At 44.8% G+C, this 12,231-nt stretch overlaps 1 protein-coding gene across 1 annotated transcript in view; it reads left to right on the top strand.

Annotated features, from left to right (window-relative positions):
* LOC119452676 (Down syndrome cell adhesion molecule homolog) overlaps positions 1 to 12,231 on the top strand; it is a 270,087-nt gene that overhangs the window by 122,552 nt on the left and 135,304 nt on the right. The window contains exon 7 of the mRNA XM_037714673.2: positions 5,112 to 5,259. Coding sequence (XP_037570601.1) covers positions 5,112 to 5,259 — 148 coding nt within the window. The remainder of the gene's footprint in view (positions 1 to 5,111; positions 5,260 to 12,231) is intronic.

Genomic DNA, 12,231 nt, shown 5'->3' with positions numbered 1-12,231 from the left:
GTACTCGCCTTACCTGCTTTATATTTATTTGTTTTGCTGATTTGTACATTTAGCAAATGTATACCCACCCTGCTAAAACCCTATGTTAGGGTTGCAGTAGTCATAAATAAAAAAAATAAAATAAAAATAAAAATCTATGGAGTGTGCCCTGTACGCACAGCTTGCAACTTGCGCACTCATCTGCATCCGCACGACGAGCGCCAGGCTTTTGCGTTCTGCGTGCGCTCACTTCTTACTGGCAAACGCTATGTGCAAGCAATGTGCTTATAATATTACACGTAAAACTGCTTATCAAAGACGAAGAAAGCAATGAGGGGTCCATTTCCTTGTTTACATAATTCACGGAGTGAGTACAGTTACACGTTTCGAAAATGTCAAGGCAGTAAGGCGGGCTATTTGGTTGGTAGAGCTTGTATTCATATTCGCGGGGCAATATTGCATCAGACACGCACGCAAAGAAAGACACGAAACAGACAGGACGAGCCCTGGTCGAGAGGAGTGAAAAAGTGGTTGGCCCGAAATTGTAATAAATGTGAGCAGAAACAGGCCGTTTTAGGTCATCAGCAAGCAGGCGGGTCAGTTGGAGGCCTATCGTGCACGGCTAAGGGGCAGATGGCTTTATTGAAGGCATTCCTACAAACTGGCATAGAACAGCGTGAGAAGCAGAAAGAATAAACCTTTGTTATGCAAGCCACAGTAGCGTATAACGTCGATTCGCACCTTGCGCCAAACTCTTAGGTTTGGCGCAAGGTGCGAAACCAAAACACGTTTGCGCGAAGTACATCTTTACAAAGGACCAATTTCTGTAGCTTGTAGCAACAAATGACGCGCACAGCGGAATCTAAGCAGGTTTCACCTTTAATCCCTGGAGGTGAGCTCAAGTGCTGACTTCGGAAGTCTCTTCTAAGGAGCCGTTAAAAAGGGCTTTTAATTTATTTTTTGCCCATAGACTGTGTGGCCGTCGAAACCTCTGGAAACAATATATTACGGTTCCTTACCAGCTTCTTTCGTTGACGATGGTGGTATAAACGCCTTGGCTTAAATCTTAGAGGCGCTTAGGACGCCACCATGCACTACCAAAGGAAGAAGCGAAAAAGCATGTTTTTGCGCAAATAATTGTAGTCCATTATTAAAATTAACGAGAACGGATGAACGGGCTTATTGTCGGCTTGACTATATAGTTTAAGTAGAGAAGATACGTACAAGATAGCAGAATACTTGCTTTATTTACAAGTGCAAAGCCTTCCTGCTAGATTCTGGCACAATGGCGTCAAAAAAAAAAAAAAAAAAAACTCTTTGCGAGTTGACTTGTACATAGTAGGTACGTACATCTCGAAGGCTGGCGAAGATCGTAAAAGTACTGATACAGTCATAGACCATGCGGAGCTACTCCGTTATCATCGTGGAGCTTTTTGTGCAATTTAACTAATAAGGTAGGCACAATAATAGGGAAATTATGAAAGTAAAAATTTACATCCACCCCTATGTAGCCCGAAGCTCCAAAGGAAACCCACACGGGTTTCTCAGAAACAAAACTTCGTAGTTGAAGAACAAATTCGTCGTGGTTCGGGATTCGAACTCGGTCGCATTTTTCTTCAACTACGAAGCATTGCTGCTGAGAAACCCGTGTGGGTTTCCTTTGGAGCTTCGGGCTACATACGGGGGGATGTCAATTTTTCCCTTCACGAACCATCCTCCACCTTGCAGAATTCAGCAGATCTGATTTGCAATAGAGAAATTATAGTGTTGCAGGCTCGTGGCGGCGCTACTGGAATTCGTATCTGGAACGCTGCAAAGCTCCTCTCCATAAGTATTGCTTATCTTGTCTTTGCCTCTCACTTTTTCTGATATCGGTGGTTTGGCCGCCCTCAGCTATTGTTCTGCGGTCGAGATACTGTGGAGCGGAACATAGAGGCTGCAGTTACGAATCCTTGTCGCGCACGCGGCGGGCCGCTTGTTGTTGACAGCGGCAAAGCACAAAACCACTTTTGTAGGAATGCTCCTATGCACATAGAAGAAGGTCTACGAGCAATTGTAGCGATCGTGTGAGGCTCCTTTTTCTCTTGTGATGCATCTTTTTGCACGACAGTTCAAAATTGTCAACCGATACCAACTCGCCCAGTTTTGTGTTTGTTTGTTCTTCTTGTTATTATATATATTTTTGCCAAAGATGTAAATGTTTTTCGTACAGTCGCTGAGCACGAGGTCGTGAGTTGAACGTCCCTCCGCAAAGTCTACCTTTTGAGGAAAGGGGTATACGCAAAGGCGCACTACTAGAATATCGATATAGCCTATACCTCAATGAAACCCACAATTGATTCGATCATTCAGATGCACTCTACCATGGCGTCAGTAGTAGCCCAGATGTATCTTTGTGTATTAGGATGAGTCAGCCACCCAACTGAACAACCGTCCAATCGAGCAATAGTGATTGCAAGCGCGCTTCTTGCTGCAGGGATGGGCCCTGACATTACACACTCATCATTGGCCAACACGGAACTTCACTTTTATTTTTTTCCTCCTTTTACCACCGGTGTGCTTGTGAATGTACCCTATGCTCCCGCAAAAGGAAGCCAGTGAATGTTAACCCTTTTCAGTGACGCATCAGAACCCGTCATGGCGAAACACAAAACAGCGGTGGAAAGAATTGCGAAGGACCGAAGCGACATTGCGAAGTCCTGGAAGTTAGATATCTTTTGAACAGGTATATTACAATGGCAGGCGTGATATTCCATTATATGCCCTCTAACACCACTACTTGATATTAACGAGATGAACACCAAAGCTCACTTTTCATTATGCAAAGAAAGAAGAAATAAGATGACAAAGAGAAATGTACGCTCATTTTTCAGCGTTACTCCGTTACACGGTATAAGAGCATCTTCGAAAAATGTACGGCTGCCTTGGGAGGTGTGGGAAAAGAAAAAAAAACGAAAAAAAAAACGAGATGTAGTGGAAGCCTCAGCTCGAAGCGCATCTTGATTATTCATGCGGTTCTAATCACGAGCAGTGACCAAGCTAATCGGTTTCTATCCTGGCAAAAACTGAGCTAAACGTTCATTGCGATGATAGATATCGTATTACTGGTTGTCTTTTATTCAAGTCTATATGGCCCAGTAGTTCTTTTTTTTTTCTAGAATACCCTATTTTACACGAGCACTACATCTCTAAATTCTACATTTCATTTTCGGAGCGTTTCTTACTGGTTTTTATTTTTTCCGACTCTTTAAAGCAAACAGGCGGACATGTTGTCTCGTTCATACGTACGTTCGCATAGACGTCAGCTGTCTCGCAATCAACAAGTTTGAGGAGAGGGGCAGATGAGCAGTGCTGTTCTTTAAAAATAAAAAAGGAGGATATGAAGAAGGAAGTGGAGCACAAGAAGAAGAAAGCAAAAGCAGTATTTCTTCTTTTTTTTTAATATCACCTTCTGAATCAGAAACTCACCCAAATTTAACTCTCACACTCCGCAAAAAATGGCCTTCAGTTCGCAGAAACTCAAGTTTAGTGGTTTCACGCAAGTCGTTAAAATTTCTCGTAAGACTTCCGAAGCGTAAGTAAGACTATGCAGTGCAGCTACATTTTCTTCTGGCGCCATAATCTGTCCCCGAGCACTGGAAAGCTTTATAGCTGCGGCTTCGCCATATAACCTGCCGTGAGAAAAAAAGATTATAGACGTGCATCGGCAGCTACGTGTGTGATGTACAACCGATCGTATCAGTTTTCGCAGCTCTTCGCAGAGTTCGCTACCAATTTTCTCCTGGCCCTGCCCCAGAGGAACAGACTGTCGTAGTAAAGAAAAAAAGGAACTGTAATAAAAGAAGAAGAAACATTCAAATGGTGTATAGCGATTGCGAATCTGTGGGCGCGACAACAACACCGCAGTAACCCGCCCTCATTTTCTGCAGACGCCGGAGAATTGCGTAACGTACGTGGCTCCTGAATCGTAGCTTTGGGCATGAAAAGGACAAAAGTAGCAATACCGAAAATCCCTCGTGGACACCGTCTTTCCCATCTTCTTTTTCTGTATCTCGCCCTAGAAATGTCGAGGTTTTGCAACGCGCATCCCCCCTCCCCTATGCACGTGCTCTCGACAGCATTGTTGCGCAGTTGCAATAACGGGGCTTGTATTGTCTATGCAGTTTTTTGGGACCCAAGTTTGAGTAATGGATAAGTAAACCCGCTGCAGCACTTGGTTTAGAAATTCATACCGACAAGTAACCAAGAGCGCGTTACGAACGCTGGTACGAAACGAAGTGAAAATACGCCGAATCCGTAAGAAATAATGAAAGGCTGCAATGCAGCCTCTGGTAAAAGGCAAGATTCGTTTGAAGAGCTCTAAGGCAGATTAATCGCAAGCTTCTTTTCCTTTCTCGCAATCAAGGTTGGCTATAGCTCATACTAGAAAAAGGGAACCTCTTTCTGACGAGAATACTATTCACAGTGTTCTGTTTTATGTGCTTGACAGCAAAGTAATCTGCGCAGAATCGTAGCGGACTTCACGTTTCCCTAAAATATGTAAGACGATCATTCTTAGAAAGGAGGCTAGCTGTTAACGGAGTGCAGTCTAATCTCAAGCTCATTATTGGCGCTGTTTATTCATATGCGAGGACTTACCCCAGGAACTATACTTCACCGAGCGACATTTTGCTTCGTTCGTTTCGCACTTCTATAGATGAAATCTTTCGTTCACCGATTTTTTTTTCCTTTATGCCACTGAAAGATCATTTCTATTGTTCCCATCGTGTTAGCTATGGGCATACAAAGCATGAGCGCGCTATTTCACTGTGTGTCTTTACAACACTGTGTTATGAGCAAAGTTGGCATGACGAGCTACGGTAAAGTTTGTCGACTTCGCTCATGACGTCTTACTGCGGTGCGTGTTTAAGTCATTCGCCTGGAGCCATAACATTATTTAAAGCGCCATTTCCCACACCAGGCGACCTTACTGCGTGCTACATCATAGCCGGCTGCGTTCTCGCAGACGCGCATACTGACGCGCAGAATGTTAGTCAGCGCCCTCACAGCAAAGGCTTTAGTCAGCGGAGCCATTAGAGAAGCAGAAATGTTCTGCGAGTCCGCACGTGGTGAGCTCCTTGCTTGTGTTTCAGGGCCGCCGAAATTCGATGTCAAGTTTCGAGCCCATGCTGTCAAGAGAGGCGAGAAGGCCCGACTCCAGTGCACGGCCATGGGAGACCTGCCGATCGCCATGACCTGGTCGAAGAACAATGACCGGGTCCCCGAAAAGAGCAAGTACAAGTGCGTGTCCCTTGCCTGGCTCACTTTCTATATTTTTGTATTCTCGTGCCGAATGTGTGTACACATTACTAGGATATGATGACAGCGACGTTGTCCATGCGTTGTTAACTTGATAGTGGTTTTGCGTATAGAATTCTTCTTCTTAACGTCTCGGACTCTTCTTCCAAGGGGAATCGTTCTCAGTCGTGATCGGCATACTTATGAAAGCACCGTCAGCAGCTCTCACCTGGGTTCCCTTCGCACAAACAGTTAATAGCTCGCTGCAGTTTCTATTGCAATTTCATTCGGCATATTTACGTCCCGCGTACGCCGGAAGAACTCATGTGTGTATATACCTTCTCGGTTCGAAGTGTTGCGAAGGCTTTGCAGTGATTTCTGCTGTAGAACTAAAAATAAAATCATCGTGTTGCTGTCATCATTATAGTGCCGTCGCCGCCATGCATACCACCGTCATCGTATTTGCTGTTGTCATGTCGTGTCCTTGTCGTGGTGGTTTTCACTGCTGCCGTCATTTGCTATACGCAATTTGGCTATCGTTTTCCCATACCGGTGGTGCATATAGGGCTGTTTTTTCTGTTTCCTTCTTGATTTTTTTAACTACACGAAATTTTGTAAGATTGACTGTGGCCGATAAGCATTCTAGCCCTTGATCTAAATTACTCGATGAGGCGGCCGTTACTCCTACTAGAAATAAAAAAATCTTAATTAATAAAATAACACAATTACACTAATCAACTTTTTAAATAATTATTTTAGCACGCTTATTTTAATTCGTGAATTGTAGCTAGTGAGTTCGCAAGGCGTATCCACTAGGAACAAATTCTCAGGACTGAACCAGTTTCGAGATATTAATTTTCAATGTGGCCGAAGAAATGCATTGGCGTTCCAGTTATACCTTTCTTAAGAAAACTGTGTTATGCTTCATACAGTGGAAAGACGCAACACATCAAGAAAAAGAGTTGAAAGGAAAGAGCATGCATTTATGCAATGCATTTATGCATTGAAGAAAATTGCGCTTTCGGCACGTAAAACGCCACAATTCAATTAATTACTTGACGCAATAAGGAAAACTTGAATCCGTTCTTTTTGCCACCATTCGTTAATTCTATCTTTCTTATATTTATATCGCAACTTGTGGTGCCGCAAGGGTCGAATTAATGGGAGTCGAATGTATTTGGAAGTTTCGGGATCTCATTTTTTCTCTCACTCATATGACCTGCAAGAAGAAAGAGCATAAAAAGAAATTTGAAGAAAATATGCATCCGTGGTCTCCAACGAAAAATTGCGTTTACAGCCCAGATGGCTTCCATAAAAACAAAACAAAAAAATGAACTTTTTTTGTTTTCGAAGCGATCCAGGTACTGCCTACACATAAGTTGAGATCAGGCCACGTAGTCTTCACAAATGTACTGGCGTCCGTCACAGAAAGAAACGGTATGCTCGATCGAAGCCCGTTTTTCGGTAGATAGCATCTGTATAAATAGGGCGTCGGAGCCCTCCCGCTTGCGCTAGACGCATTTGCATGCCACACGCATACGTGCGCGGACGCGCACCTGTTAGTAGCGTTCCACCGACGCGCCATCTGCGGGGCTTCAGATGGCGTTCAGTCTCCTAAATCTATACACATGCAGCTCTCTATTCCCTCCCAGGAACCAGCTGTTTCGATATCACGGCGTCGCAATCATGGAAGGAAAGAGAGAGGTGGCGACACGCGCGAGGCTTATGGCCCGCCTGATTGATTCGCGATCGAAGGACGCCTGCTTGAATCCCAGTGCACGGGAAGTCCGTTTCTCCGTTCCGTTCTCGCCGTGTGTCGCACTCTTGGCCCACCTTTGCCTGCAGGTTGTGCGTGTCTCAAGCCAGCCGTGCAACCACCTCGGAGTGACAACTAACCCAACTTAACGTAAAATGTCACAGTGATTGGGTCACGGTGCTTGCAGCGCGTGCGTGTGCCGTAAACCGTTCTTTGAAACTTCGAATTATATCTAAAGCTGTCACTCTGTGATAACTGTAGTGCGAGCTCACAGCTGTACTAGCTTGTGATTAGCATCACACATCGAGCATCCAACTTGTAATGGGGGCGCCGTTTACAGTTTTAGGCGTGCCACGTTCCTGTGTCGGGCTTATGGTGGCACTATATATTGATCTTCCTTGTACAGGTGCCCACAAAATAACTCGGAACGCCAGACCGGTGGCCGCTCGTCGGCGGAGCACACCCGCGGAAAAATACAGCCTTGGTCTGCGCGTGCGCGGCATCCCTAGCAAGCAAGCCTCGCTCCCTAGTGCATCTAGATAGGCGTTGCCTTGCGGCAAAAAACTTTCGGTTTGTCCCTCTTATAGCGCTGCGACAACACATCTGAGGGGTCAGGGCCTGTCGGCTACAGCGTGCTCGCGGGCTATGCAGCGTAATCTCTAAACGCACGCGTAATCCTTGTGGCGTATTCTCGTCGGAATCTGTTTTAATTCTAAGAGATAGTCATGCTTTCTGGATAGCTTGGGTGGATGGAATCCATGAGCGTTTATAACTATTAATTATACCTAATGTCTTGCATATCTGAGTCGATTATTTCGCCTAAAGAAACTATGAATTCATAGCTTATCATTCATGGGGGCGAGCGCCACGGCTCGCCTATAAAAGCACTGTATAGCGCACTTTTCAACCGGATTACCGTGTTGCGCGATGTATTTTAGTCCTTGTGCAATTATCTTCCGAGTCGCGTTTACTACTTGGCAATAAGAACAGAACTTTGACAGAACACGACGGCTCCTCCAACAAGGATGACTGCGTGCAGTAATAAAAGTTTTCAAAATGACATCAAATGGCGTATTCCAACACGCCAATTTCATGCATATGAATTAATTTTATGCATGCGGCACTATAATAAAGGTCTCTTCGATGCTTCGCAGTCACAATGAACATAGCATATATATTGTGCGCTATTTATTTACGAAATCTGGCCGCTTCGCTGAAGTTTTAGTAGGGAGTACTTTAACATTTGATCGCGTGTCTGCGTTGGTTGGCGCGAACATTGCATTTTTTCTTTCAGTGTGGTGATACGTTGCTAATCAAGGGGGTGTTCAGCTGTGTGAGTTGAATGTTTAACAACAACAACAACAAAAAAAAAAAACGTTCATTTGGGTCTTATATAGAGTGCTAAGACCACTTTGACGGCGAAAGCTTTAATGCGTTGACGTCACTTCATTTGCGATTGTTTGCTTATGTAGGTTAATTAATTGAATAACTACTATTTGGTCGTAATTCGGTTTAATTGTTTTCTTACTTGATGTTACGGAGTCTTTAATTGAACCTAATTAGTATGTAACTGCTCTTTGGAACTCTTAATTAGTCTGAATTTGGCGTGACCAATCTTAACACGGAGCCTCGAATTGATTTTAAGTAGACTCTATTACTGTTCGCAACCCTTAATTACTCTTAATTTATCGTAATTAATCTTGGTTACTTAGTGATTCACTTTAGCACGCTTTAATAAAGGTGTCGTATGATGTCCGTGTTCTGCTCTTGTTAATTACCCTAATTACATTTAATTAGTCTATGGGAATATTTAATTACTCTTAATTACATTTAGCTACTTGGTGCTTAATTCACTTTTACATGCTTTATTGAACGGTAGAGGTGTAGTATGCTGCTTTCTGATTTTTGCTACCGCAAGTGTTGTCCACGATGGTCACATTCCGCGACTAATGAGCCAGTTAAGCGTTTCGCTTTAAAAGGCCGATGCCCAGTAACGCGCACGCACAGCAAAGCTTATGCCCAATCGCGTGCACACGCGCGCACACAGCGTTTTAGAGACCGCATCCGCACAGCCCCCGTGTGACAACGCCAAAAGGCACCCAACGATATTCCTTTGGAGCAAGGCAACACCTATTTAGATGCACTGGGGAGCGAGGCGAGCTTGCTAGGGAGACCGCGCATGCGCCGACCCTGGCACTACTTTTTCACCGGCGCGCTCCGGAGTCGAAAGGCCACCGGTCCTGGCGTTCCGAGTTATTTTGTGGGCATCGTACTTGCTGCCTTTTGCCAGACGGATTTATCGTATACGATCAGGTGATTTTCCGTTTGATAATATCACGTGGCTAAAAGTATCGATTTTCATACCAGCACTGCCGGCGGCGAATAGTCTTTGTTTTAGCTTTTCCTGTCTACAGATTAAAGATGCGGTTCGTACCTTTTACGCACATTGGCTGTGCCGGAGTCAATGCCTGACGTCGACCCGATCGATAAACTACCTCACTCTGTCTTTCTGCTCAGTTTAAGTTATTCTTCCAAAAGAGCTCGCGTCAATAAGTTTTCAAGTATAACTCAGAAAGGTTAGTTACTAAGGTTTTCGACACAAGGGGAGGAAACGTCACATTGAGGACTTCAGATTACTGTCTTTTATAAGCGCTTATAAATGCTAAAATTTCGCATATCATATGCTTGAAAATATTTTGATTACGACACGTTGCACAGATGATTGGCTGCCACGCTACGAGTTATCCCAAAACACACTGTTATAAATATATATTAAAATGAGATATCGATCTATTTGGTATTCTATGACCAAGCTTTTTTAGCGCGCACAAACCACGGACACAAAATAGATATAGACACACATAGCCCTTGTATTTATTTGTCTTATCCCTTTTTTGTGTCCGTGAGTTCTTCGCGCTAAAAAAATTCACCGATGATTACGATACTCCCTAATGCGAAGTTTGGGCGCTGCTTATACGTGTTTTCACTTCGCGATATATTGACGCATCGCACCGATCACCACACCGACTGGCTGACCCGCGACGCGCGGCGCTTTATATAGACCGGCCACACAGTTGCCGCTTCCCGGCAACTGCAGCTTATGCAACCGTAATCTTTACCGGGAAACGCTTGCGGATAACGCTATGCGCGAAGGCGAGCTTTCTGGTTCCTTTTTTTTCCGAACAGCCAGCACCGCCGCTCACGCGGATGTGCGGACGTGAGCGCCATCTGGCGCTGTTCCAAGGTGGCTTCTTCCGCTTGCCCCCTCGCGCTCTCTTCGCTGTAGCCGTTTTTCATCGCCCGCTCCGCTCCGCGTTCGCTCTTTCATCATTCGCTGTGCTCGTTCGCTCGGTTACGCCGAGGGACGCTGAGGCCTACGAGGGACACCGACGCTCAACGCAGGAACGGCAACCTAAGAGCTGTGCTCTAAAGAGCTTGGTTATAAATATCTGCTTCTAACATAACCTTTTTATACCGAAAGCGCAACAAAAAAGAAGAAAAAATCCGCCGCCGGGAAATAGATTGCTTAGAATTAAAAAAAAAAGAGTTTTGGGGTGCTGTTTTTTGGGGGCTTTTTGTTTTTCTTTTCAAAATGCCTTGACTCGCTAAATACAGAACACATAGAACAATGCAGAACATCGCGGCTGTAGTGTACGTCGTTTCACCAAACCAACGTCCTTCTTAATCCATCAATTCCAAATCAGCAGTAACTTGCGTTAATTATCGGCGACTATAGAGTGGGCTGGATGTATAAATGGTTGAGATATTGTAGAATCTAAAGGTAAATTACGTGGACATCACTGTTACAGCCATTGGTCCTGTGTAAAGGTAAATCAGACCCTATGGTTGTATTATTACTATTATTATTGTACATGAAAATACATATATACCTTGGACAGAGAAGGAAATAGGGAGCAGGCTGGTAACTGCGAGCGAGAGGGGCACAATACCTGCCTATTCCTTCGGAAGGAGGAGATAGAAACAGAAATTGAAGATAGGAAGAAGAGAAGTAACTAAAAAAAGAAAGAACAAGTTGTCAGGCCACAAAGACTGGAGCAAAGCAGCGACTCTGCCTTACTGCTTGCTGAGGACGCAGTCCCGAGTTCGTTTCCCGGCCACAGCAACTGCATACCAGTGGAAGCAGAATGCATAGGTGCTCCGGCACATATATCTCGCTGTACGTTAAAGAAACCCGGTAATTCAAAGCTCTCAAGTTGGCGTCACTCATTGCAACACTCTGCATGCAGTTTTGAGGCACCAAATATACCTTTGTGGCAAAAGGATACGTAGGCAACACCAAGCGCATTCCATAAACAAAAGAAACGGTATGTCTGTTGGTCAGTGTTTGGTTTTGGTCAATTAAGTGCGTACAAGTTGGGGTAATGCTGCATTCTAATGCATTAGCATTCTTAAGATATTTCACGCACTTTTCAGGGGCTATGTATGTATCTGTCTATCCATCTCTCTCCACATACATACATACATACATACATACATACATACATACATACATACATACATACATACATACATACATACATACATACATACATACATACGTATGACTGTGTGTGTGTGTGTGTGCGTGCGTGCGTGCGTGCGTGTGTGTGTGTGCTTGTGTGTGTGTGTGTGTGTGTGCGTGTGTGTGTGTGTGTGTGTGTGTGTGTGTGTGTGTGTGTGTGTGTGTGTGTGTGTGTGTGTGTGTGTGTGTGTGTGTGTGTGTGTGTGTGTGTGTGTGTGTGTGTGTGTGTGTGTGTGTGTGTGTGTGTGTGTGTGTGTGTGTGTGTGTGTGTGTGTGTGTGTGTGTGTGTGTGGTGTGTGTGTGTGTGTGTGTGTGTGTGTGTGTGTGTGTGTGTGTGTGTGTGTGTGTGTGTGTGTGTGTGTGTGTGTGTGTGTGTGTGTGTGTTTCTATCTAACCGTTTTCCCGCCTACCTGGGTCACTGGGTAGTCAGTGGTCGAATGGGTAGCGCATCAGGCTGCAGTGCTGAGGCAACAGGGTTCGAAACCAACCTTCGGAACAACTTGGTTCACTGAGTATGTGACAATGTGTACATCCGTGCCGCTCTTCAACGAACCTCGTTCACGCCGACATGGGTCACTGTAGACGCGAGACTGGGTAGGTACCCCTGTTCGAAGAATCTATTTGACGCCGACTTGGCGCACTAGGTATGTGCCACTCGGCCAGTGCTGGTGTTCGATGAACCTCCTTGATGCAAAAC

This window comes from Dermacentor silvarum, chromosome 1, assembly GCF_013339745.2.
Source record: "Dermacentor silvarum isolate Dsil-2018 chromosome 1, BIME_Dsil_1.4, whole genome shotgun sequence".
NCBI classification, from domain to species: Eukaryota; Metazoa; Arthropoda; class Arachnida; order Ixodida; family Ixodidae; genus Dermacentor; species Dermacentor silvarum.
This window is presented reverse-complemented; position numbering and strand designations above follow the sequence as displayed.